Genomic DNA, 27,609 nt, shown 5'->3' with positions numbered 1-27,609 from the left:
AGTACTGAAGTAAACTGTATTGTACTAGAATAGATGATTCATTTTGAAAATTGGTAACTCTGATACTAGGCAGACTCCATTGCATAATTGTTAGTGATGTGGCAACAGAAGTGGAAGAGCAGTTTATAGCCACTCTTAATACTCTTGAGAAAGCAAATGCCTGATCAGCTAAAGGGAGACTAAAGTGGTGAAAATGTAGCCCAGATCTAACTGAGGGCAACTCAGTCAATTTGTGTCTGTAAGTGTGTCATGTAATGCAAGAGGAGTTCCTGCGCTGAGCAGTGCTCATGAAGGGCTAACACCTGCTTACTCTCTTCTTACTGCTAATATAACATCAGAAGGAAAAACATCCAGAGAATGTCTTTTGTTATTCCAGGTATAACCAGTCTTTTACATCCTGATACTGTATCATGACATCACCTGATGCCCTAGTTTGCATACTCTTGCCTATAACTATAGCAGACTTCTTTCTTAGTTTTGTATCTCTCTTTGATCACATGCAGTCTCTTGCGTCTCTCAAATATATCATTGTGATGATGGCTTTACTTTCTGATGCCATTGTCTCTGCTTTCAACTATTGTGTATGGGTTTTCTTGAGATAAGCCTTCACGAGGAGATAGGATTCTTTTATGTGGGTGCTCAACTGGTCATGTATAGGCATGGGAGTAGAGATTGGATGTGTGCACAAACTAGTGTTCTATGCCCAACAGAAAATCAGCTCTTAAAGGGAGGTAACAGTCCACATTGCTCCCAGGTCAGGACTGTGCTCAGAGCTGTAGCGTTGTGTTCAGTTCAGGATGCTTCAGGGCAAAAAAGAAAAAAAGAAAGACAAATTCTGGGGAAGTTGAGTGCAGAGTCTCAACAACACTCCTATGTGGTATGCTCATGCCTTTTGTCACCTTTGGCTTTAGTTGGATTAAAGAAGCTTTTGAGGAGCTAGGAGGAATGGGAACTACTTCAAGTAGAAACACCTAAGTCACAAAAGGTTTAAAGTGAAAAAGGGAAATGCAGATAGGACACTAGGGAGAAACATCCTTTATTTGAGGCGCATGAGCTGGTTGTTGGGGGCACTTATTTACCATGTAAAAAGTTACAAGTAAAGACTGCTAACTTCTGAAAATGGGGAAGAAACTGCCTATTTGTCAGAGAAGGTTAGAGGTGAGAGTGAGTTCAGTGCACAAGTAAAATGAACAGGTCCATAAACTGGTACTAGTAGAAAATGCATTCTTTTGTTAAAGACATTTCTCCATTCAAAGTAGGAAGTTGAGAAGGATGTGAGGCTAGAGAGAATCGTGATGACAAAAGGTTTTCCATAAATCAGAAGGTAGAAGTCTTCTTCACCCCTCTGTCCTGTTTACATGGCTTTCCCTGCGCAGAGGGCATGTTTGGAGGACACAGTTACTTTTTCAGGTGGCTGTGTGAAGAAGGTGAGATTCTATTGGGTAAAGGACATGACATTTTTTGAGTGGTTGTTTCATTCAGGGAAGAAGTTCTGCTTTTGATACTTGATAGATGACTAACCTACTAATGTTTCTATTGTTAGTAAATTAGACTTTTCAGACCATATGAAGCTATTTCCCTCCAAACAGTTAACCTATTCTAAATTCAAAACCTCTTTTGTTGCTTGCAGTTTGAGATAGGCTATACAAGTTTACAATAACAGAATGGTAGATTTGCTTTCTGATTAAGCAACAAGAAGACAGTGGATTTTTTTTTACATAGATTAGAATTTGAATGTGCTGTTGAAGTTGACTTTCTGCTGTTACACTGTTTTTAAAAACATCTGTTGCCACTTACTTTTGGAACAGACACGCTATTATTATTGCGACTTTTCTAAATATGTGGCATTACAAAAGAAGCTGTGGGAGTACGTGCCTAGGAATGGGTGGGCTAAATCGAGCCTTTCATTTTTTTAGCCCGACTTTTAAGAAAAAAAGAAGTCATTTGGGGAGAAAACAGGTAATTTTCCCCAGGTGATTGGTAGCTACTGTTGCTAAGTTTAAGTAACGTCCTGTGTTTTTCCTCACAAGCACATTAGCTTGATTTGAAAAGGCAGTTGTATATGAATTCTGTATGCAGTAATGTGTTGCAGGATTAAATAGTTATTAAATGCAAAAATAAGCAGTCCTAACCCTGCCTAGCAAGTGGATAAAAATCTTTTTTTTTTTTTTCTACCAGCAATAAACCGTTTATTAGATGTTCTTTTAGTGCAATTTGTTCCTGAAATTGCCAGCACCCGTGCAGGCCAGATCAGTGTAGAAGCTGCTCTGCTGCTTAGACACGTTGCACTAATTTTAACATTTCTAACTTGGGCAAGCTTGGTCATGACCAAAATTACAAAAAGGGTTGTGTCAGCCTGTAACTGAGTAAATGTTTCCATGTGATCCATAGAGCTAGGTATGTGACTGTGACAGACCCTATCTACAGACATTTGGGTGATTGTATCTCTGTGAGGGTACATATCTTCTGTAGCAAGATCTAAATTGAAAATGAGGTGAATGGAGCTCAGGTGCTGTAAATCAACACAGCTCCCTTCAGATCGTGGCCATGTATGTTGGGAAGCATGGGAGAGATAGAAGGGAACTTCTGGTTTCAAGTGGGAGCATTGCTGCTGTTACTTGAAAAACAGATTTCTGTAAAACCTTATCCTAGAGGGAGGTTTAGACCAACTCCCTTGTTGTATTAGACACATGACCAAAGACAACAGAAATAGCTATCAATACCTTTGACCATGACATGATCCTTCTTTTTTAGTTGAAGGATCTGATCCACTATGGCTAGAGAGAAAAGAATAGATTAGGGAATTTGATCTTACCAAACCATGCAGCCCCTTTAAACATACCTACTGTTCCAGGCCACCACAGCTCAGTCTTCCCACAGCACATATGGAAGTGGCTAATTATCTGGAGGTCACAGGGGGAAGGAAGGAATGGGATAAACTGCACTGTGTTCAGGATTATTTACACAGTTATTTTTCAAAAAATGTTTCTATGGGAACTCACAGCTTTATGTAGAGTTAATTTCTCCCATATCTGTCTTGAGATAATGTGGGTCGGAGGAAACTAGAATCATGCTCATCACCAAATGTATTTTGCTCTCTTCCTGCATGAAAGGGGCAGGGTTAAGTATTGTCCTCTCTTTTTGCCAACCATTGTTCAGAGCCCTAGAATGATCCTTCTATGTGAGAGCTTGCAACAAAGGTTAAAAAATAGCTCAGTGCCTCTTTTGAGGATCTAGTAGGAATTAACAGGATATATTTGCTCTAAAACCTTTAGAACTAGTATGGTACAGCTGATAAATGAATTACAAAATTTAAGGGAAGCAGGAAAAGAGTGACATTCCTATTGTTTGAATAAAAAGAGCAGTAGCAATAACTGAACTTGATGCAGAGGGTTGAGTTTCCTTCTGTGATACAGCTAGCTGACAGGGAGGGCGGTATCTTTCCCCCCTGGGACTACTGGTGAACTACTTATGAAAGTAATAAGAATTTTTTCTTCTCCTGGCAGAAGTGCTAAACTTGTGACCCATTTGTGGTGACAGTCATTAGCCACATCAACGTTCTTTTGTTGGCTCCCGGGCTGAGCTAATCCGATGTGGAAGAAGTCTTGCATCACCTCTGTCTGTTCCCTGCCCCTTTAAGCCAGGGGAACTCCATGTCCTTTGCTGACCCTTGGTGGGGCCTTAGTCAGGGAGATGGGAGTGGGCTTCCTGTGCGCAAGGTAGAGCTTCTTGAAAGTTGCTGTGTGCCTTTCTCCATCACCTGTTGCTTTGTACTACAGAGTGCAGTTGTTGGATGTCGAGCTATACGCTGGGATATGAAAATAGAGTTGTTAAGGCTGAGTGTCTCATATCAGATGGAAGCATTCTGAAAGGGAAATCTAGAGTTGAACACTTTTGATTGTAATTGGGGAAGACAGTAATAGATCATCATAACCTTGGTAACCTATTTGATTACTGAGTTTCAATGGGGACATAAGTGTAACTGCTCTCAAATGTCTTCTCTTGTCTACTTGTGAATGTGATGGACTGTTTGCTCTTTTAGTTTATATACACCCCTTTACGTCTCAGCGCTTTCTTGAATATTTATTCTAAGCGTTTTCTTCTTCATTCTCTTTCTCATCTTGATGTTTTTGTGATCTTTAAAATACTTACAGGCTTTTATTGTGTCATTGCAGAGCCCTCACAGTAGAGATTTCAAAAATAGTTAGTCCTTGTTAATCAATTTTTCTAGCCCCTTTGATACTTGCTGGGTTTGCTGTTCTTCACATCCTTCCCAGATTCTGCCATCTTGTCAGTAATGACTTTCCCAGTACGCTCAAATGTCTGCAGCATGAAACCCTCGGTGGAGAGCACGCAGTGCAGTATTACACAGCTCCGGTGAGCATGGGAAGATACTATTGCCATGCTGTGTAGTGATATTCTGCTTCTCAGCATTCAGTTCACATTTAACTGACTTACCCTGTTGCTGTAATTTGATGAGTAAAACTTGCTGTCCATTATCTCTGCTGTCATGTTTAGAATTGCTACCTCCTCTAGGTTTCTCACTCTATTGAGTATTGTTTGGGATTTATTTAAAGACTTTTAACTCTAGGAGACTTGCTGTGCTTGTGAGAGAAACACTTTCAAAAATTCATTGGAAAAAAGCTCTCTTTGCAAGATAGAAATCTCTCATTTGATCTTGGGAGAGAATTAAGACTAACAGTTAAATCCTGCAGGAGAGCTAACTGCAAATATTATTTGTGTAGGAATCAGATACAAAAGAAGAGATGACCCAAGAAATGCAGTGAAAACTAGGAGTGGGTGATAAAGGCACTAAAGAGCTTGAAGCTTTTTAGTAAAGTAGAAAGCAGAGTTCAGCACTGAAGGAAAAGACGTAGTGGAAAAGATATTCCTTGCCATTTTAAGCAATCTTAGTGATAGAGAAACCTCTGTGAATAAAGGAGGACTAGGCCAAAATTCTGTCTTAGAACTTCAAAATCAATCTAGATGTTCACTGGAGTTTTCCATGTTTCGTCTGCATAGCACTTACCTTCTGATTTTAGCTGTAGAGAAAGTAAAAGTAACCAGGAATAGATATTTGCAGGCAAGGAAATAGAAATATTGTGAGTTGCTATTCTTTGTCTTTACCAAATGGCAAAGGTTGAATGTCCAATACATCCTAGACCTTTTTTTTTTTTTGACCATGGGATAGATTAGACAACTGTATTTCATTTTCTTTTAACGCTGAGGGAGGTCGTCTGCTGCCATTAATGAAAAAAGACGACTGTATACATGTTTACTCCACTAGCTAAGGAACAAGTTGAATTTTTAACTGTAGTCATGTAAGCAGTTGGGCTTTGGTTACTGCAGTATAACAAGAAATCTCATCTCAGCTGACTGTCCTTGGCTTTTGTTTTTGTTTTCTTTTTCTGAAGAATTTTAGGTAATCGAGTGGCAGAACTAGAAAAGAAATTAAGAACTTTGGAAATTGCTGGCTTGTGGAGTCTTCCAGGTTAGTAAAAATTCAAGAGAACAGCTTGCATTATTTAGTTTTCGAGGATATATTTGCATTTAAGAAAAGCTTGGCTACAATTTTTTTAATGACAGTTATTTTGCAAATGTGCTGTTCAGCACATTTGCAAAATTAGAAACCTCTAATAAATGTTAAGTTGAAACCAAAAATCACTAGACTCTTTAAACGCTAAGTCAGATATGTATACTGAGGAAAAAAAAAAAAAAAAAACCTGGAAATAATCAAATTGTCTCCATAGTCTGAAGGCAAAAAAAAAGGGAACTGTTTTATTTAAACAGTTGTATAAAATGATACACAGGATATTGGCCATTATGTTTTTCACCAAATTTTATTTATTAGTTTTGTAATTCTTGTAACTCCCATGGATTTTATATCACTGTATTTTTAATGTTTTTCTGTAGAATCATAAACTCTGAGAAATTGGAAATGTAAATGATCTTAAATTTTCTAGTCCATCTCTCCAGAACAGGCTTATTCCCCGTAGCATCTTAAGTATTGTATTTGCTTTTGAATTACCCAAGTAATGGGAGATTAATCTGCTTCCTAATAGACCTCGCTGTTAGGAAAATGTGCAATATTTAATTTACATTTACTTTTTGCTTCTTTTCTTCCCATTACACCTAATTGTATCTTCTTTAACCACTGTAAATTATGCTACTCCATCGTTGGTGTTTGCATCATTAGGCTTTGTTGTTTACAGCTTCCTGTCAGTACTGCTAGGGATGGGAGAAGGTGTGGTTTAGGTTCCTAGTTTTTTGGCTCTGTGTTTTTTCCACCTAACCTTTCCATCTAAAGGAAACACTTGACAAAGCTGAAGAGACCTTCTGACAAACCTATGCTATTCAACCGTTTGCCCTGATGTAGTGTATTTCCACTTCAGCTTGCCCGTGGTAGGCAGTCTCAATCACCTTTCTGGAACTGACTCTCTTAATGACACTTTCCAGAACTGAAGGGCCCAAATTTTTTTCCATGGGTTACTTTTCAGTTAGTCACCTTAGTTCATTTATCCCTCCCCACATTCTCCAAAAGATGCAGATGATATATTTGTCTAAGACCCTCCTAATGCAGTTTTGTACATATGTACAAATGTGTGTCATCAACTCACCAGTTCAAGATACTGTAGGGTTTTTTTCCAAAAACAGCATTCCATGAAATTTGTACACTTAATAAATGCAGCGTTTCTAATCTTTGCAAAATGTTTTAAAACAAATGGAACAGTGGGAACTTCTTGCACAATTGTTGGTCTATGTAGGTAAGACATCAAATTAATATTTATACAATAACAACTGTCTCTTTCCTTCTTTTCTTTTGCTGCCTGAAGGCCTGAGCTACAATGTCTCAGTGGGATTTGGGAGTATGTTCTGCTTGACATATATTTTTAGTAACTGATTTTAGCAGTACGTTAAATATTGTCACTGCATGTAAATAAATGGAAATGTTATCTGAATATTTTATCTGACAGATTAAGATGTTTAGTCAAGTGAGTTGGATGACCACAAGAGAAATAGAGAGTGCTTTACAAGACAATTCCTTTAAATTGAGGAAAATAGTAAGAAAGGATGATCTTAAATAGTTGTAGAGGAATTTTACATTGGATTGCGAATTCTGTTGAGCCCCCAGGTTTGTCGATTTGCTGCTTGCCTTTTAAATCAAGAGTGCACTTTTGTTTCCAAGTGCGCTCTAGTCCCAGGGTGGTCAGAAAGAGCCTTGCAACACCTGGTAGGTCACCAGTTTTCTTTTCAGAGCGTGGAAAGCTTCCGCTCCATAAAACAGCAGCGTGTAACAAATAGTGTGGGAACTACCATGGTGGACTCTGCAGCTGAATTTTGGATTGAGTGAGGAGCAGAACATGGAGAGTATCTCATCTAGTCAGCCTTAAATCCAGGGAGAAAAAAATTAGTATTTGGTTGTGAGTTGAACTTTTTGTCATTGGAAAAAATACGCAGATGAAAGCTGATGTTCAGTCTAGCACTGAAAGAAGTGCACATTATAAATGGCAGGTTTTTAATCTGAAGTTAATGTTCCTACTTAGGCATCATTGTCCATATAACATTTATAACATCTGCTGTCACCATGATATTAATATCTTCCAAATGATGTTAATAAACTTTATCCTATTGAAGAAAGAGCAAGAGCGAGCTTGACCGCTTCTCATTTTTTTTGTTAGGTGACACATTCGTTGCCTGCTTTTTAAGCAATGCATTAATGAACTGTGGGGAAGCTAAATCAAGAGAAAGAGCATATTTAATTTTTTAAATGGTGAAACTGGTGACATAGTTTCATTTTCTGTAGAAGTTCTGCCTACAACAAACTTTAGCTTCCCGTTTGGAAAATAGGCTTTAATTAAACAAATGTCTTGTGAGGTTCATCGCTGAAAAGAAAACAAGATTGGCCATAGATTTGGCTCTGATTTTCTTTTTATGAGCGTGCTTGCCTGAGAAGGAAGCAAAGAATGTGATAAGCATTTAATTCTTTCCTTTGTCTTAGGTACATAGTGGTTCAAATATGCATACACAATACGCTAAGTGTATTCAGTAATAATACATAGTGAACACCACCTTATTCCTCTCACAATTTGATGTCAATAGGCATTCAGATAAGTAATTTTTATTTTTTAAAATCTATCATTTCCTGAAAATTCCTGATGTCCACTGAAAAAAAATCCTAAGAAAAGAACCGGCCATGACTCAGCCTTTTTCTGTTTAGGATGATAAGAAAGTTTCGGCGCTGCCTCTTGCTCTGCAGTAATCAGTGTGGAGCAGAGGCGAGGTAGAATTAATGGGCTCAACAGCTGCTGTGGGTATAGCCATTTACAGCAGTGTGGGGTGCAGCAAAGGTTATAAGAAGATGCCCAACCCTGGAGAAGAAAATGAAGAATTTACTACTGTTGAAAACTTATTTATCTGCTTATTTTGAGATCTGTATACTTTTCACTAAAGTCCTTGAAAAATTCGTTAAATAGAGGGACACAAAGCTATGTATGTTATAAAAGTGAGCTTACTTGGCAGCTAATTGAAATTCCTTGTGTGTAATCCAACTTCAGATCATGATTCACAGAATATAGTGCAGCAATACCCATGTCCCTCTTTCGTGAATGGATGTGAGTCACTGTTAATAAATAAATATGCGTCGGACTCTTTGGGCCACATCTGTTGCTTAGATGTGTGAATAGTGAGCTTAGCTCTATTTTCTGTAACCAAGTTGGTTTTCAGAGAAAAATATGGAAGTGAATGTGTTTGCTGTGTAAATGCTGGCTGCAAGTCAAAAAGTTTCTTTTTTGAAGCTTGTCTTGCAATCTTCGGGGACTTTAGCAGGGCTTTACTTGTTTTATTAAAAAAAAAAAAAAAAAAAGAAAAAGACTCTGCTATCTACTTTCCTGGTAAAGCCTCCCCTCCATTTCTTTATTCATCATCTTTTTGAATTTTACTTCCTCTGTTGCATCTTTTGTATCTTTTTGGATATGTGGCTGCTTTTGACTGTGTATGAATATCTGCTGGATGTTTTCATACCACTAGTTCCCTGTATGATTTAGTTCTTCTTCCAACATAAAATTCCTTCACTGTTACAGGAAGGTGCATTCTTCCAGGGGCTTTTGCATTTTGAAATAGCCATTGGATTTGTTTTGCCTACTTTTTTTTTCCATTCTAATTAATTTTGCCTTAAATTAGGGGAGGTTTCTCCACTTTGCTGTTATTGAATTTTATTTTTTTATTACTTGCTATGGTGAAGGCAGACTTCTGATGCATACTTGACAGAGGGATCAAAGCTTGACAAGATCCATGATTCAAAAGCATTAACTGCATTGATATTGCTGCAGTATATACCCCAAAACATTAAGGATATAAAAACGTCATTAATACCTTCAGGATCAAGATATTTACAGCCAGTGCTTTCAAAAGTAGTTAAGGATTGGAATAGTCCAGTTAGGCTCTGTGGGAACAGCTTGACTTTCATTATTTCTTAGTAGGTACCAGAACTTTCTCAGAGCTGGATTTATTCCGGGTATCTCCTGACCTGGTGCTCTTTTGAAAGTCTTTGTCTTGGATGGGTGATTAGATTTAGGATGTTGCCTTAAGGTGAAACGTACAAACAGATTTAGAGGGGAGAAGTGGTTGTTACATAAATGTCCGTTCTTATGGAGATAAATAGAGCAGTAGCTTGCCGCCTCCCCAGCCATTACTTATCAGTTGGCAGTTGTTCTGGAGGCCACACAAACACCACGCTTAGCTGATCTTGCACATTTCCTGCCATTTCCCCTCTAGGTTTAAGGTAGTGTCAGTCACTAAAAACATGAGCATCCTGAATAGCGGAGGACTTCCTAAAGGATCTGCAGGTGTTGCTTTCTGTATTGCTAAAATGTATAAAGACTAAGCATCTACAGCAGAGTCCTCAGCTGAAGAGTTTCTTACACTATTTCATCTGCAAAACAGCTGGAAAATTTCCCTTTTCTATTTGGCTTAGAGTGAAAATACTCAGAAACGTTTTTGGAAGTTTCAGATTAAAATCCCTCCTGTTGCCCGGCAATGTATGCTTGTTTGCTCTCTCAGTTCTTAGTTATGTTAAGTTTTTGCTATTTATTTTAAGGGAATATTGTAGGATAATATGTGTGTGAGTCTGTAGTGTAAAACTACGTATGTGATACAAGCAGGTTCATCACTGAGGCAGAGTAATGGAGAGTAAATAGTCAGTGCTGAACACTTGCTGGTAATAGCATGCAAATGATCCACTACTCTTTGTAAAACTTTTGGTATGTTCTGATTATTATTATTCTGAATTGAATGTTAATTGCCGGTACAATTTGCTGCATACAGCACCTGTTCTTCTTTCAAAATCTATTTTTTACTCAGTATTGTAGGTAAAAACATATGCCTTTTCTGTGTTTGACTTGCATATTCCAGCTATAGTACAGAGTATTTCTTTCCGTGCTGTAGAAGGATCATTTGAGATGCTTTTCCTGTTCTGTACTTTTCAATAACATTGCAAAAAAAAATGTAGGATGTGTTTGAATATCATTAGTGCACAACAGATGTAATTGGTGAATTAATAATTCTAACACTTTGACTGTTTCAGGTGGAAAGGATACCATAACATTCAGTGACCCAGCCTTGCCTGTTATACAGCGCTCCAGGTCACCGTTGTTAGCGTTTACTGACAAGCCACAGAAAACTGAAGCACAAGGTGAGCACCTGGAATGTAAGGAACATGATGAGAGCTGAGCACTCATTTCTTTCCAAATAAAAAGTAATAAATTTTTGTGCAGGGATCGCAGGAGTCAGTTTAAATGGTCACAGAGATTGAATAAATCATCCGCAAATAAAATGGTTAGATGGTCCCAGTACAAATAGCAAAGAAACGACTGAAAAATGACTGTTGAATAGATTGCACAGGGCTAGGGATCAGGTCTTACACCTCAAACAATTTTCCTGCCAGATAACTCGATACTGTGAGAAGTTATTCATGCCGTCTATGTTACAGTTAACTACCTCCTGCGCTTTTCCCCTTGGTTAAAATGCACGGTAGGAAAGCAGTCTGTGGAACTGGCTGAACACTTTCCTGCATTACAGCTGATATCTAGATGAAAGGCTTCCTGATTGCGCCCGGTAAATTGAAATACCCGACTCTCGTTTTCCCAGATAAATCGACTGCTCTTCTTACAGTCTTGCATGTGTTTTGTTAAAAATCCTTCCCCAATAGCAAGCTTTAACACCCCTCCAAAGTCAATCTTAACTTTATTTAACAGCAGCAGAAGATAGTGTTTTGCTGATAACTCGTGATTTTTTTTTTCCTTAGTTTTTCATAATGGCTGAGAGATGGATTATATGCTTGCCTATTGGCATTTGGATAAACTCTTTAGTGGGCATAACATTTTGGTGTGCTCAAATCTTACTCAGCTAACCATGAAGCATCACAAACAATTTATTTGTTAGTCCTGAAACTAAATAGATCGTGGCTTAATTTTGACTTTATTATCCATGTCATCACCTGATAAAACTTGACAGCCAGACTGATCATTTTTTATAATCTTGATCAGCTGATATTTTTGCTAAAAATAAGAAGTGAAACTATAGTGAATAGTTCTCCGGTGAGTAATAATAACTCATAAATATTAATTTTTTGCCTGCTTAATCATTAATTTTTAATTAAATCTGCAGTACTGAAAGTATTTACCTGGTGGCATTATGCTCTTTCCTTTACATGTTTGTCCTAGGTGAGGTTGGTATTACAGTTTTGATTAAAGCTGCCTGTCAAATTTCGTCAGACCCTGTTTCTGTTGCTTTTTAACACTGCCAAACTTTAGCTTTGGGCTGAAACTTTCCGTGCTGGGTTTTCTACTTTAGCTGATTTTTTTTAATGCCAGCCAAATCACTTTTTTGTGTTAAATTCTGATGACTACGTGGTTTTGGTTTTTTTTCTTTGTCTGTGTGTTTTTAAACATGCAAGCATTTAATATATCTATAATTGAAAGGAATTTGTAATCTGGGGAAAAGCCTTCCACTCTGAGAAAACAGGCTGGAGTTTCCACCTCATTCTAAACCATTCACTTTCAAATCTCATCTGCTAAAACCAAAGAAAACCAAACCAGTGTTTCTGTTAAGCTTGCTTTGTGCCACCAAGGCTGGTAAAACTGCATGCACCATTCCTTCAAAATAATGTAAACCTAAAGGGAAAGACACCTGGAGCAGAGAGGAAAGGAAGGCTGAGATCAGGACTCTCAAGTGATGGGAAGACTAGAATAGATGGGGATTGACACAGTTGAAGGAAGTCTGAGGGAGGGTGGACTTGTATCTGGCTGAGCAAAGGTCAGAGCACAGGAACGAGGAATAAAAATGCTGATAGTGAAAGCGAAGTGTGATAAAAAAGATTGAAAAGTGGATGAGAAATGGGCAGAGTGAATGCAGGGACTGGGTAAACAAGGGGAAGGAGCAAAGAGCTGGGCAGGGGAAGAGAAGGGGAGAATAAAACAGCCTTGGAGAGAAGAAGGAGGGCAAGGATTAGGTCTGTGGCAGTCATGGGAAGAATCTGCTCCAAGTAGGTCATCACCCTCTTTCCTGCCTCCCCATCCTATAACTGTAAAAGAACCAAGATCAGTGACAGAAATCTTGTCATTAAACTGGAGTAGGTTAACAAATTACTGTTCTGCCTGCACAAACAGCTTGATTTTTTTTCCTTTGCATGTGGCTCAGTATACCTGATAACCTGCAGTGAGATCTTGGGCAAAACTCACCTCTGTGATAGTTTGAATAAACTGGGCCAACTTTTCGGTGACGCAGATGAGGCCGTATATGCTACCAGCTGGGCAGGGGACACCATCGCTTCTAGCAGTGGGTGGAGCAACAATAACTTCTTCCATTGCTCCGGGTCCTTTCTCTGGAGGATGTTTGGGGCTGCCATCTTCCCTTTGAAGCCTGGAAAGGAAGCAGTGTGTTTTCAGCTGTAGGGCATGTCCCTGTGCTTGGAGTCACACAGCTCCTCTGCAGTCAGCAGCTATGTAAGACTGATACACTGAGTCACCTTTTGTGCCACTCTGCATAGAGAATGGCTTTCTGTTGTTGAGTTTTAGGAGCTTGGTGCATATTGCAATTTTTCATCTATACAGTGTACCTTCAAAATGTGAGGGAGCTTGGCAGCTGGGAGGAATATAGGAATGTCTTCATCTGCCTTTGTTTACGAAGCAAGTATGCCCTTGGTTTAAAAGTATTGCAGAAATGAGAACAAAACCACTTTTCTTTTCCCGTTAGTTGAATTATCAGTTGAGTGAAAACAGTTGATAAGCAGAACAGCAATGAAGTTCTTACATATCTTTAAATACTAGGCCTGATGTCACGTCGGTCAGCTATGGTCCTTTAATAGATTGATACCATTGATATTTGATGCCTGTTAGGCCCAGGAAATTTTTTTAGCTTTTGCATTAACACACATTCTTTATCAGAACTTTCTATAATACATCAAATGTTGCTTTAGCTAGATCTACAGATAATCAGAGTGCTTTTTCAGGCTTTTTTTATCTAGTCTATCTGCTTACCCTGATCTCATCAAGGCGTTTTTTTGTCTGTACTTGTTATCGTTTCAATTGAGCTGGATGGTAGAAGTCTGTAGAATGTTCTGTACATTTCCTGTGTGAAAATGCATAATGGCATAGTACAATCATATGAATTAAAGACTGTCATGCCACCAAATCTTACTTTATCCAATGCACAGGATGGATAGTGTCGTAGAATAGATTGTACTTGAGCATCACAGCTGCTAATGAACAGCTATTCAGGTTTTTTTCCTCTTCATTGTTGAGTGCATTGTTCCTGCTGTATTGCCTGTGCACTATTTCAAGCATTCCCTGAAGACAAAAGTACTGTTTTTCTGTGGACTTTTCTCTGGTGTTCTAGTGCTTTGAAACAGTTTATCTTCAGAAGATTGCAGCAAGGTGATAGAATGGTGTTATCCCACTGTAGAGGGAGGAAACTGAGGCACGCAAAGAATAAGGTAGAGACCCTGCTAATTTCGAGGGCCAGTTTGAGGTACGTAAGTTTTGGCTCTTTTTGGAGCACTTTATGTGTTCAGATATAGAACATGAGCGGAGTAGTACTGCAAATCAAGCTCCTAGGTTTCCAGCTGAGCACTCAGATAATGAGGATTAGATCCAGTGGATGATCACCTTTGGAAGCTAATCTATCCTTGCCTTTTCCACAGACTTAAATTTCAGCTCTTCAGAGTAGTGTTCCTAGCTTCCTTAATGGTAGTAAGAGTGTCTGTCCCCTTCATGCCAACCCTTGTCTCACTCTGCAGCTCCCAAGTTATAAATGAGACGTGTCTGACAGAGACGGTAAGCTCCAGTATTGCGTAGCTCTGATCCCTCCCTGCAGCCAGGTTGCCCTGTGCAGTGCGTGAGGCAGGATTCCTGCGGGAGAAGTACGAGTAAGTACTCGTATGCTAAAAGATGTTGCATATGCACAACAAGTCATTTTAAGCTGTCAAGGCAGCCGTACTTCTGGCATTTCCTGATTTTTCTGACTTGACTTCACAAGCTTAGTTTCAATGAGGCTTTTTGTCCTTTGCGGAGATGAGGACAAATTCTCTCTCTTTCATAAAGCTGTTTGTTTACTCACTGCTGTTTTCTCTATTCTGACACTTTGTTCAGTGTTTGCCTTTTGATATAATGGTATATTTAAAATTCTTCCATTGCTGCTTTGTTTTATGTTGTTACCCCAATTAGAATAATCTTTTATGTTAGGAGACTAACAAAATTCCATTATTGGATGAAAGCCTGCAAAAAGCTCCAAATAAATGAAGCTTGTGCTAACCCCTGAAAGTGGTAGTGATGTGGAGATTAATGTTAAGCTGTAACAAAAATTTCTGTAGCCGAGCACCTTGCTTAGAGTTGATATTCCTTTGAAAAAGTTTGCCTGACCCTGCTGTTCTACGATATGGTATCGGCTATGGGGCTTCTAGAGTTGTCGATGTTAGGGAAAGACAGGCTCCGAAACAGGGCCAGATCCAGCAAGAAACTTAGTGCTGATTGCTTATCATCTAAGAAATGGGCTGAGATGGGATAAGGACTCGCTCTTAAAAATTCCTTGCTGAAGTAAACATCTCTGCGGCCTGGCACTGGTGGTGATGATCTCCAGGTCAGATACATAATAAATACCTGGACTGACTAAAGCGTCTTGCTTTTCCATTTCTGTTTCAGCAGAACAGAAGGAAGAACATGATGAAACTTGTGCTGTGGCAAGTGAGTCCCTGGCTCCAGAGGGAAAGAACTTAAATAACAGAAACCAAAGTAAACACTTTTATCCTTCGTTACCCCAGCTACCTTCCGAGGAAGAAGAAATAAACAAGCTCGGATGTCAGATAATTAAACTGACAGAGCAGGCAGTTGCAGAACTGGAAGGGAAAAGAGCAAGCACTTCTGCAGGGGAGCAGAACACCGTGGTTGGAGTAGAGGTTAATGGTTCATCTGAGGGAGAGTTCCCACTTTCCAGCCCTGACCCATCCGACCCCACAGATCCCTCAAACTCAGAGAACGAACAAACAGCTGAAACTGAGGCCCTGAAAGGTAATGACGAAACCTCAGAGAGCGATTGTGAAATTCCAAATGAAAGAGGGGATCGAAATGGCAGCACGGTGGATGTAGTGCATTCTGAGGACCCTGGGATGCGTGGAGGGCTCAGTGTTAAAACTGCACACACAAATAACAGCTTTGAGGAGCTCCCTGAATCTGAAAACAAGAAACCATCTGATCCTGCTGAAAACTGTGAATATTTGGATAACAGTTTGGCTTGAGGTATGAAATCCAGGCCCTCGAGCTTCTCACTGTAATCCTTTTGCAGTGTCTGTGCTGCTGCAAGTATGACCGGTGAAACAGTGTGCTGTAGGGTTGATTTTTACATCCAGCTCTCAATACTTGTCTCATAAAGGTGTTTTTCTGTTAGTTTTGGCTACAGTGTACCGAAAATGTAAATTACCCAAAGGAAATAATTAGTGATGATGTTTAATCATGTTGGATTTTTTGTAATGATTTGAAGTTTCCACATAGATTGATGTAAGTTGTATCAGCGTAGCAAAGAGACTAATGATAATGATTTATTGTGTTATCGCTAGGCTTCTGTAACACGTATGATCCTAGTGCTGGACTGTATTTTAATAGTTAGAAGTGTCTTCCAAGGATGAAAAATTTGGAGTGATAAATTGAGAAGCATCTTAAGGCTGCAAGCTTTTGCTTGTTTTTCAGGCTGCATTCTGTTTCTCTTTACATATAGTGACTGTAAGTACATCCTTAGAATAAAATCACTGTTCCCTTATAGGAAGTTTCTGAAAACCATCCCTGCATGTGTATAGTTCCCTCGTTACAAAACTTTGTATCTTCTCAACTGTATGAAACTTTTCCTTCCCTCTCCCAGCTCATCTCATGAAAATACAGGGAGTTACTTCACCAGATCCTGACAACCCAATTTAATGACGCTCTGAAGGAGACGTCATCAGAGAAGGCAGAAGTCTTTCTGTGAGAAGTGGCAATGCTGTTGCAAAGCAAGGAGAACAGCAAGAGGAGAACCAGTGATGTCCTGTCCACCTGCTTGCTTCTCTCAGTTACTGGAATTGCATTTCTCAACCTACAGGAGCTGGAACAGCCCTCAGGCTGAGTAACGGGCGGTAGGTTTCAGCCTACTCCATCTGTGCCCTCCTTTTTAAAGGAATCTCTGTCTTTTTGTTTTCTCATGTTTTGGAATTAAAGATAACTCTTCCTTTCTTCCTCATTTCACCAGTCTGTGGTGCAGTAGAAGGTTTATTTGCATTGTTGCCGCTTTCTTAAATTTCTTCCCTTGTTGATGTTTAGTCATAGGAGAACACTCCTATAATAACTGAGGAAAAGGGAGGCTGCTGTGTCATTCCCTAGCTTGCTCCTGATGCTGGAGCTGTGCCACTCTGCTCCTAGGAAGGCAGCGACAAGGGGATACTTAATGTTGAAGTTAGCAGCTGTTGGAGAAGAGGAGTCATGTCCTTCGTCTCCTGTTTGTAGCATAAGGAATAGTCTCTGCAGCTGTGGAGCTTCTATGGGCCAGCAGCCGTCAAGGCAATTTTTCTGCTGGCTTGGGACCTAATTGTCTGTAAATGTTCATTTCTCACTCGTAGAACTTGAAACCAATCAGAGAGAATTAAACCAAATTTAATAAAATACTACTAATAAAAAGGAAAATCCCTCCCAGATTGAGTCCTTCTTTGACAAATAACTGCCAGCTGCAAATTTTTACAGCCCACTTGTCAGCTACTGAATAAACAGAGTTTATATTAGCAGTACTGACAAACTCTTCTGTGTATGGAAGATGAGCTAGCAGGTGCTGCCATAATCAAGGTGTCAGAGTCCATGAACAGTTTGTATTCAGCAGAAGAAAGGCAGTATGTAAATGATTACATATAAATATAAGGAATGATAGCGGGAAGGTGAAAAATGTGGCTTGTCTCTGTTTTCATGTGTTTTCCCTAGCAGATGCATTCATGTAACCCTTTCAGTGTCAGTCTGCAGGCAGTAAAGCCATACTCACAGTGCTCCTCAAATGTTTCCTTCCTCTTTAAAGGTAATTTGACATTGCAGCGTTTCACTGATATCAAGCAGCAGCCCTTAAGAACAAAAACCATCTATATTTAATTGTGTTAGGGGCGTGAAACAGTAAAAAGTTCTTCTTTCGTTATCTTGATCACTGTTTAAGTTCCTCATCACCTGAAAACCAAGAAGAGTTTAAGTATTTGAAAGATTGTTATGCTGTTCCCAGTAATTGTAACTTACTGCATTATTGACTCATTTATATGGCAGTACTGACAAATCAGAAGAGAAATAGCTGCAGGAGCTGAAATCTCCAGGAGAATGTGGCAGGATTTTTTCCTTTAATACTTGAATGTCATATGAAGTAGCATTTTATTCAAGATGTATTCTTTTCCATCTTTCATAGACTAATCCTGTGCAGAGCTAAATACCAATGCAGTCAGAACTGAGGCAAGTGAATAAGAAGGTCAAGATTTCACACAGCTGAGCTCTGAAATGTTCAAGGCGTTATGTTGCTTCCCTGCCCTGTGTCTTTCCTGACCCACAGTTGTGTGAGTTAGCATTTTGCTCCTGATCCCTTAACAGCCGGTTAATGCTATTAGTTAATGAAGAGCTTGGTGCGAAAGTTTGAGCAGGTAGAAGCAGTGCTGGACCAACTTCTTTTTAGTATGTTTTTTCTGTGAGAACATAGTGATGTACAACCTAACAATTAGGACATCTTGGTAATTATCCTCACACCATTCTCCCTCTTAGGTGCCATTTTTATATCTTTGCAATCATTAAATTCCAGTGAGATATCTAGATCTCTGGAAACCTCATTTTTAGTGCTCTATCACTGCTGCCATACTGTACCTCTCCTTTCTGCCTTAGTGAATGTGTATTCTAGCTACGTTTTTAGCCTTCTCCCAGGAACACAAGACTTCAAAGCTGGGAGACTTGTAAAAGTAAGACATCTTTACTGCACTATGTGATAACTAATTGAATATTCTTGTCAGTATCTTCATTGGATATTGCTTTAATTAATACTGCTGTGCTATTAGAACAACGATTATTTTTTTTTCCCAGTAAATTAATTAGTGTTTTGTTATGGAATCAACACTACTTTAGGTTTTGGGGTCATTTTTTTTTGCGGGGGGAGGTTGGTTTTGTTTGGATGTTTTGCTTTGTTTTTTTTAGACTGGCATATAAGCCTTTTTGGTGTTGGGCTCTGGGAAAGCAAACTGGGAAGGGAATGTTGTGGCAGGGGTATGGAGAAGATGCATTTTGCAAACTGATTTTAAGGAAGTTGTCTCACCTGAAAGTGAATTCATACCTTACCTCTGTGAAAGTATGATGTTCTGGTTATTTAAAAAACAATGTTGATGGAATTTGTAAAATAAGTGTGTGAAAATGACAGATTAAGAAGCATCTTTTAGAATGTGCTTCTTCTGAATGCTGCTTTTCTAAGTGAGACTATTTTTAAGTATATGGGAATTTGTATAATAAAGACAGCGGAATTTATTTAATCCGTATGAGCTCAGGAATCTATTTCAAAATCTTAACTGAGATTAAGTTGAAAGTCTGCTACATGTCTAAAAGATAGGATTTTGTCTAGAAGATAGGATTTTGTTTACCAGCTTCTGTGTTGTAGCTTTACTTTCTAAATTATGCAGTTTAATTTATTTGCAAACCTCTCCTTTGTTGCTGCCTGGATTAACTGCACAATATGGTTCAGCTATATTAATACATTTTGTCATCTTTAATAAAAACGTTTCCTGATACACTTGTTCTACCTGCTTGTTCCCTTTTCTTTTCTCAGTATCAGATGAATTATAGTCATGAGGTAGTGTCTTAGCATTTTCAATGAGTTGTGTTAAATTAAGAAAGTAAAGCTTTATTGAGTGAGAGTTTTAAGTTGGAAAATGATCTGATTTAAATCTTTTCACTGTCACTTCTCCCTGTCTAAATTGACTGATTTACTTCCTACATTTTTGTGTGAAGAAACCCAGTCAAGATTTTTTTTGGCTTTGAAAATAATATTTATCTACAATCTGCTAACTTGCAGATACTTAGCTAACCTGCTAACTATCGTTGTCTAAGCAGCATGAAAACTTTTGTATACAACCTAGTTACTAACAGGCACAAACTATAGGCTTTAGGGAATTTTTACTGGGGAGTGATGGCAAACTGGCATATTTCTTTTAAGTCTGCTTTCAGATGTAAACAGTATGACTTAGCTATAGTCATGTGGACAATTTAAAATAGCTAAGAAGCTTATCCATGTTTGAGAATAAAACCTGAAAATACAATAACGTAGAATAACGTAATGGATCTGAAATTTAAAACTGAAATGTCTGTACTTTCCCTAATTTTTAAGGGAAGTCCATTATCCAGATCTTGCAACACAACACCCAACACAGCTGAAAGCATAGAGATATTTTTACCTGTCAGATTTGCAGCTAAATACAGTATGGCGTCTAATGAGAGGTGATTTCTTTACTTACTTGTATTAACTTTATTTTCCTTTGGTGTCTAACTTAGGATCCCTTAAGAGCCCTTTGCAGCACACAGACCCTTTACAGACTATCAGCCATATCCGTTAGCACTTTTGCATGCGTTCAGCTCCCAAACTGCATAAAAGGGAATCTTTTCTCTTCAAGAAAATACATCACAATGTTGAGTTGATGCTGATTTTATTGATGGAATTACAGAAAGGAGGCTCTACAAAGTGATACGCGTTTCTCAGAGGAGCAAGCGAATGGAAATGGGAATCCTTTAGCGGTATATCTTAGTGGGCAGTGGCACAGCCTAAGGTACTTTGTGCTGCCCAGGCCGTAGCCAGCTTGTTGGTCTTCACTTAAGCCTGGTTCTATGTTCGTTTGTTGAGCGCTCTTTTCTTCTTCTCTGTAATCTCAGACAGCTTCCCTTCCCACAAGATCTTGTTGCATATCCCAATCACGCAGCAAGCCAGACGTTTCCCAGCATTCCCGTTCTCCAGACTGGCCTTATTGTTGCCCTTGCCCATGTCATCTTCCTGCTCGTGGATCACAACAGATCTGCCCATGATGGAATATGGACCAAACATAGTAGCAGAGAGATTTGTTTTGTATTTTCTGATTTTGCCTTCTTTAGGAAAAAAGTTGCCAAAATCCCCTGGGTGGCGGGGGTGATTCACGCTAAAAGGGTTATAGTGTCCTCCTGTAGAATCACAGCCATTGCCGAGATCCCCAAGCTCGTGGATGTGTATGGCTCTACCAGACTGATTATCATCCAACGGAAACCCATCCAAGTGAAAAACAGCTTCTAATCTTCCGTATGAGTGATTCTGTCTGAATAAGACTTGTCCAGTCACTTGTGGCTTGTCAGCATCTATTTTGGAGCTGGGCTTCATTTCACAAGTGGCGTAAATCATCCCATCAGTCTTATTACCAGGCATTACTGGATAGAGCAAATTCTGCCAGAGGTCGTTCACTTTTTTCTCCATGTCATGAAATGACTCTTGGTTTGGACCAGTTTCTTTGTCTGTCATGACACCAGGGGCAGACAGGGCAAGCCCAGTGACGAGAGAAAGAAGCAGAAGCATCTTCACAATTCGGAGCCTGCAAAAGGTACAAGCAGTTAAAGAATTAAGGGCATTTTGCAGCAGTATGACTGGAGAGAAAGGCACGCAACCTGTGATAGGGCTGGGCAAAACAGCCGGAGTACAGTCCCAGTGGACTGCTGCTTTCTGAATCTGTCTAATGTGATGAATTGAAACTAAATCAGAATGCTTTTTCATGTTTAAACATATACAACTGACACCCATGACTAAAAGAAAGACTGATGATTTTACATTTTACACTAGATCTTGTGTAAAATGTAAAACAGGAAAACTTCCTCTGTTTTCCTGCAGGAAGCAAGTAAGCCAAAGTGTCACTAAATCTGTTTTTGAGTTTGTATTGAGTCTTTTCTCCTACTACAAATACCAGCAAGACAGTTTGCCAGGAGGCTTTTTTTGGTCCATCTACTTAACCACTAGTTAGACGTTATAAATGAAAAGTAAAAATCCAACAAGTTGATTACCTTGCAAAGCCGCTGCAGAACCCCTCAGTAGTAGCTCTTTGCCTCTGCTCCCCTCTGCTCCAACAGAAAGCCAGAGCTGTTTGAAGTTGATGCATACGGGAACTGCGTGTTTGTGCAAAAGTTAGGTAACGCTGGCTCAGGGGAGGTGTCAGCAGAGAACCATGGGAGGGGAGGGAAGGAGGGAGGGAGGAGGAAAAGGTTTTAGACATTTTTGTTTTGGACAGGGTGAACACTTTGTCCTTTCTTGGTTAGTTTGTTAGTCTGGCTCTCAGTCCTCACTGATATTCCAAAAAAAGCAAAAAAAGTTACCAAGCTTTTAAATTAATCTTGCTTTTTATGACTCCACGTGCTTATCTAAAACAAGTGACCTTCAACATGCAGTGAAGGGAGAGGAAGGAGCTTTATTAAGGCACAGTTGGGCACTTTGCTCACTTCTGTGCTGGTTGTCGTGGAGCTGGTTTGCTTTTTTATTTCTTCGTTAGTCAAAATAGAAAGTGGTGCTTGAGCAACAGAAACTGTTCCACGTGGACATGTACCAAAGTTTCTGTGGTTTTAAAACCTGAATTCAAACTGTAGATGTTGAGGTACATTTCAGTGATGCTTCTCTGTGAAGTTTTAGGGCTAGTTAGTGTCTGCTGCTTTACTTGCCAAGTTGTCTGCTCTACCAAAACCGTTTTTCCTTCTTTTTTTGAAGACAGCAGTGATTTCTTTCCAAAGAGAAAAGTAAGCAGGACTGAGGCAGTGCAACATCAGACTGAGGCACAGAGAAATTGTTCCGCAGAAGCTGGCTGGAGCACAGAGAGTTCACATGTGTTTCATCATCCCGTGAACTGAGCACTGCTCTCCTCCTGCGGGCATCGCCCTGCCTGCCGCGCTTCCCGCTGTTGTAGCTGAAATGTGGATTCAGCCATCACAAGAGCAATTTAACAACCTGAGAGTTCTGTAGAGAGAAAAGAGTAGCTCTTATTACTCAGGAACAATTCTCAATGCAAGAAAATTGCAAAGAAAATCCTTTTTCCCAGTTCATGTCTACTGCAAGTTGGGTAAGGAATGTGACTGTTGGCTTGTGGAACGGTAAAATTGTGCGTGTTAATCTTACTGCTGTCGTATTCTACATCAGATCTGAGATACTCAGTTATCTGAGAGCTGGTTTTTTTTTTTTCTGCAGGAGGGAAACTAGAGCTAAAAGGGTGTCCATGACTTGGATTGTTAACTAGGGACTGGAAATACAGACTTAACTTCTGCTTGGGATATTGGGATATTTAGCCCTGGACTTCAGTTCCTAATCTATGAAACAAGACAACTAGCGTTTCTTTTCTTCAGGGTATTTATGAGTTGTTCAGATTACTGTGCACGTGGGAACCATGCAAGGTTCAGTGGACACTGAACTCCAAGACCAAGAGCCAGGATTGCCCATCACCCCAAGCCTAATGCTACTTCCTTTGCATCTTTTTCCCAAGTTCATTCACTGGCTGTTTCTGAGCTGGGGAAATCCGTGTTTCTGACATCATAATACTATGAAATTTTTCAGTTTTAAAGCATTGAAAGAAGTAAAATGTTTTTTAACCAGGTTTTATAAATATACGCAAAAAACATTCAGCTAACAACTAGCCAAATGCAAAGACGGATGGTTTAAGTTTGCAAAATGCAAGAAGCAACTGTCAAACTAGGTACTATTAGAAAAACTATTTCTTAGCATCATAAACCATTTTTTAAGGGGATATGATGAATGGAAGGAAGAAAGGAGCATCATTCATGGTTTAATCCTGTCACGAACTGTAGGTATTCTTCTCGCACTGTATCGCAACCAAGGGTTGTTGCGATCACCTCGTATATCAGAAGGTCTTTATCTCACTGAGAAGGTCTTTATCACAAGAGGGCTTCCAACTGCTCTCTAAGGGCTCCTACCTCTCCAACGTCCTGGAGGGAAATGCCCCACTCCCAGGAGGGAGTGCCCCGCGTTTAACCACCCATGGGTCACGTGGTTTCCAGCTGACCAACGTGACTCACAGCACCTGTTTTAACAAAACACATGTGCTTTCTATTCAACCCATACAGCAGCCAGAAGACTTCCCCGACAATTCCCCCTTTCTTTTTTTTGAAACCAAAACCAAGGGAAAGTCTTGTTTCTCATTATACCACAACAGCAGTGGATATATCCATTGGTCTGGCGGTGACAGATACATCCACCCCGGCCATTCTGGCTGCTTTTCCTGTTGATCTATTACTGGATTGGCCTGCGGCTGCCACAGCATTCCCTCAGAGGTTTTTTCTGGACTGTGGTTGGCCTGCAGCTGCTGCAACGTTCCCACAAAGGTTTTATCCGGACTGTAGGACGCGCCTCTCCTTGTTTTGCCTTTCCTATTTCCCCAATTTGACCGGCTGTTAGTGTAGACCTTTGATCTGCAGTTTTTAGCGAGATGACCTATTTTCCCACAAATATAACATCTGTGTTTCTTAGCTAGGGCAGTGGCCAGTGTGGTCATCTCATGTTCTACGGACCTGACTTTGGCGCATGCAATAACCATTTCTTCTAGAGAGGGGTCCCCCGGCAATACTTCAATAACTCTCCGGCAATCGGGATTGGCGTTATCTTTTGCCAGCTGTCTTGTTAACAAGGCCTGTAGTCTGCTGGCAAATATCTACTTTTCTATTGCCCCTTGCAACCTTTTCACAAACTGTAGAAAAGGTTCCTTGACCCCTTGTTTAATCGTAGAGTACCTCACTTTGGGCTCCACCATTTATGTCGTGCGCATTAACGCCTGCATCCCTATTTGTTTAACTTGTTTAAGAATCTGGGGATGCCACTGCACTTGGATCGCCGGATTACTAAATACGTGACCTGTTCCCATCAGTACATCTGTGCCAACAGCATAGCACGGGTCACCTTGGGGCAATTGTATATTCTGCAGTGCATGATGATCGGCCAACTGCCTCCAAATGTTCATGAAAATAGAGGATTGTACTGGCTGGAACATGACTTGAGCCAGATGTTGAAAGTCATATGGCACCAGTACCTCTAGGTTCAATAATCGCAATAATTGTGTTGCTGCTGGGGAATTCGGTCCGTACTGCACTACTGCCTTCTGCATATCCTGTATCACTTTCCATGGCCAGCCCAAATGTTGATTGGGCTGGTTAGAGCCCAGGAGGGCCAGTTCTACGGGGAATGCACTCGGCCCTCCCCCCATTTCCGTTACAGATCATTCTTTATTGTTGACTGGTACCCCCAGAGCTTGAACCAAATTCCAGTCCCCAGCCTCCATTGCCTTCATCTTAACCTTGTCCCAAAAAAGTACTGGGTCACGAGATTGAACTGTCATGGCCAGTGGGGTAATTTTTTCTGCCGCTTTCAGCTGTGCTATGGGGGATAGGTATGCTCTCAGGGGGTCCGGCTCCATTAAATGGGCAGATACCAGCGACCTTTTCCTTGGCTTAGATACCGGTGGCAACTCCCCAGCTGAACTGTCACTTACTTTAGAGGTCTCTCCTATAGCCTCTCTTACTGCAGGGGGGGTTATGGCCTGCTGCAGCATTTCCACCATGACTGCTAGCTGTTGGGACACTCCTCGCAGTATTGTCATAGCCTGTTGTACCGATATTGGCTGCGTTGCTTGCACCTGTGCCAGATATGTTGCAGGATATGAAGTTGCCGGGGATGGGGCCAATTGCTCAAGTGGCAGAGCTGTAGGCATGACAAATCCCGAAGAGGAAGGGGGGGCTGCTGGGGCAAAGGGTGGGGGACGCTTCAACACCTCCTGCGGGGTGGGGCAGAGTCCCTGCACAGTCCCCGCAACTTTCTTAATCTCCGTGAACAGTGAAGATATGTCAGATTCACTGTTCACGCTGTCTAGGGTCAGTCCTCCCTCAGACAGTTCATCATCTCCATCAAAACCTTCGCCCACAGATACATAGTCTGTTTCCTCTCCTTCTGCCATCCCCTTTTGAATTATATCATCTAGGGCCCCCCATGTACACAGCAGGCCAGTCAGGTCCTTTTGCTCAAACACAGTTTCACAAAGTAACTTATCCCCCAGCTTTTTCCGCAGCTCAAGGCTAAAGGTGGTATTAAGATTCACTAGGCCTTCACGCTCCAATACCCAATTAAGTAAATTATAGAGATCTTCATTGCTTATATTGGCCCCCGCAGCCATTATCGCAGATTTAAGGAATACAAAGGTCTGGTTTTCCTTTACAAAGTTCTGTCCCATTTTCCGTTCCCAGCGGCTCACCTTATTCCAGATGTCTAAGTTGAAACCAATCAATCCGCAGCTCCCCCGCTGCTCTCAAGCTTCGCTGGGCTCTACCGCACTTCATCCTGCAGTCCAAGAAGTTCACGTTCTGATGAATCACATCAGGGTCACCAGATGTCATGAACTGCAGATATTCTTGTCACACTGTATCACAACCAAGGGTTGTTGCAATCACCTCCTATATCAGGTCTTTATCACAAGAGGGCTTCCAACCACTCTCTAAGGGCTCCTACATCTCTCCAACATCCTAGAGAGAAATGCCCCATTCCCAGGAGGGAGTGCCCCACCTTTAACCACCCACAGGTCACGTGGTTTCCAGCTGACCAACGTGACTCACAGCACCTGTTTTAACAAAACACATGTGCTTTCTATTCAACCCATACAGCAGCCAGAAGACTTCCCCAACATAATCCTTGAGTCACAAAGTAATGGACTGCAATTGAGTTAGCACTTCTGCAGGAAATTTCCAAGCCAGCAATCAGCCCTCCAAGAGAAGAATTTTAAAGCTTTAGTTGAATTATAAGGCATTTTGAAACAGGAACTGGGGTCAGAATTTTATCTGGTTTAAATACAGTAATGCTGCTGACTTCAGTAGCATTTGTGCTGTTTTACACCAGCTGGGATTCCGTCCCTGAAAAAAGCCACCCTGAAAAGCCCGAGGTACTTGCTGCAAAGCTCTTTTTTGATGTACTGCATATGCGGGAATGAAGCAGAAATGCAGAAGGGTGTAAAGGAGATGATCAAAGGCATGGAAAGGACTGCAGCAAAGCTAAATGATGTGTTTGTAGTGCTCTGCACTTCACAGAATGAAAAGGAAATACTAGCTATGGGCTGCTGTCAGAAAGATGTATTTTAAAAAGGAGAAGGGCTGATAACTACAAGAAATGCAATTGCCAGGGTGATTTAGCATTCAGTCTGGGTCTGAAAGATGGAAGGCACTAAGTACTAACCAGGTGTATCATTAAAGTCTATTGTTACCCACTGCCTATGTTTTAGATTTCTGGTTAAAAAGAGGTGCTGAATAATGGGCTAACAGCCTTTAAAGCAGGCAGTGGTTAATGGGAGGAAAGACTACAGTGACCTGACCATACACATGTTACAATCCCTGCTTAAAAAATAGACCTCTGCTTTTGTCCCAGTTATACAGGATCTGTCACAGCCTGAATTCCATGCTATGTCCTAGAGTCTCCCAGGCTGTACAAGACAGAGTCATCAAAACAACTTCTGCAAGGCTCTCTAGATGACATAGAAAAAAGAGACTTAGCTTTACTCATGGACTTTTCAGTGGACCTTATACGTGGCTCTGCTCACAAGTTCTCAATCCATGCAACGACCTTCAGGATTGGTTGGTTAGTGGGTCTGTTTTGTGGTGACATCATCCCATTGCCTAACCTTGCTGTTGAACTTAACATCATTTGATTTGTCCAGCATAGAGTTAAACATGATGAAGGAACGCTGTATAGGAGAGCATCCTTTTGTAGCAAGCAGTAGCCTTGTTTTGTGTCTTCAGCCATTGGATCAGCTCTCAGTGATTTTATGGTAGAATGATTCTCCATAAAAATGACACCCAGAGAATTCAGGTTTTACATCTTCTGCAGTGGGTGGTGGAACTGGCTGCTTTTCTCCACGTACGGCTGAGGCTGAAGCTGCTAAAAGGAGGAGGATGTTTGTAGCCTGAGGGAAGCAGAGTCAAGATCTTTGGCAACCTATTCTGCTCCTTCAGTTCAGGGCACTTTCTGCCATTTCTGAGTCATGGTCTCAGCCTGTTACGC

General features: G+C 40.5%; 2 protein-coding genes across 4 annotated transcripts in view; one reads left to right on the top strand and one right to left on the bottom strand.

Moving 5' to 3' along the window:
* CCDC149 (coiled-coil domain containing 149) overlaps nucleotides 1-15,787 on the top strand; it is a 50,129-nt gene extending 34,342 nt beyond the window's left edge. Inside the window, exons 10-13 of one of the 3 annotated variants that reach the window (XM_086612128.1) lie at nucleotides 5,415-5,491; nucleotides 6,834-6,866; nucleotides 10,583-10,690; nucleotides 15,195-15,787. In XM_086612128.1, coding sequence (XP_086468254.1) covers nucleotides 5,415-5,491; nucleotides 6,834-6,866; nucleotides 10,583-10,690; nucleotides 15,195-15,787 — 811 coding nt within the window. Of the gene's footprint in view, nucleotides 1-5,414; nucleotides 5,492-6,833; nucleotides 6,867-10,582; nucleotides 10,706-15,194 lie in introns of all 3 variants that reach the window. The other 2 variants (XM_086612129.1, XM_086612130.1) reach the window with 2 other exon arrangements.
* Nucleotides 15,788-20,391: 4,604 nt separating this feature from the next.
* On the bottom strand, nucleotides 20,392-21,105 carry SOD3 (superoxide dismutase 3). Its single transcript, XM_009993100.2, has one exon. It carries the CDS (start codon nucleotides 21,103-21,105, stop codon nucleotides 20,392-20,394), a length of 714 nt encoding a protein of 237 aa, XP_009991402.1.
* Between the last annotated feature and the right edge of the window lie 6,504 nt (nucleotides 21,106-27,609).

This window comes from Tauraco erythrolophus, chromosome 5 (genome assembly GCF_009769465.1).
Source record: "Tauraco erythrolophus isolate bTauEry1 chromosome 5, bTauEry1.pri, whole genome shotgun sequence".
Classification (NCBI taxonomy): Eukaryota; Metazoa; Chordata; class Aves; order Musophagiformes; family Musophagidae; genus Tauraco; species Tauraco erythrolophus.
This window is presented reverse-complemented; position numbering and strand designations above follow the sequence as displayed.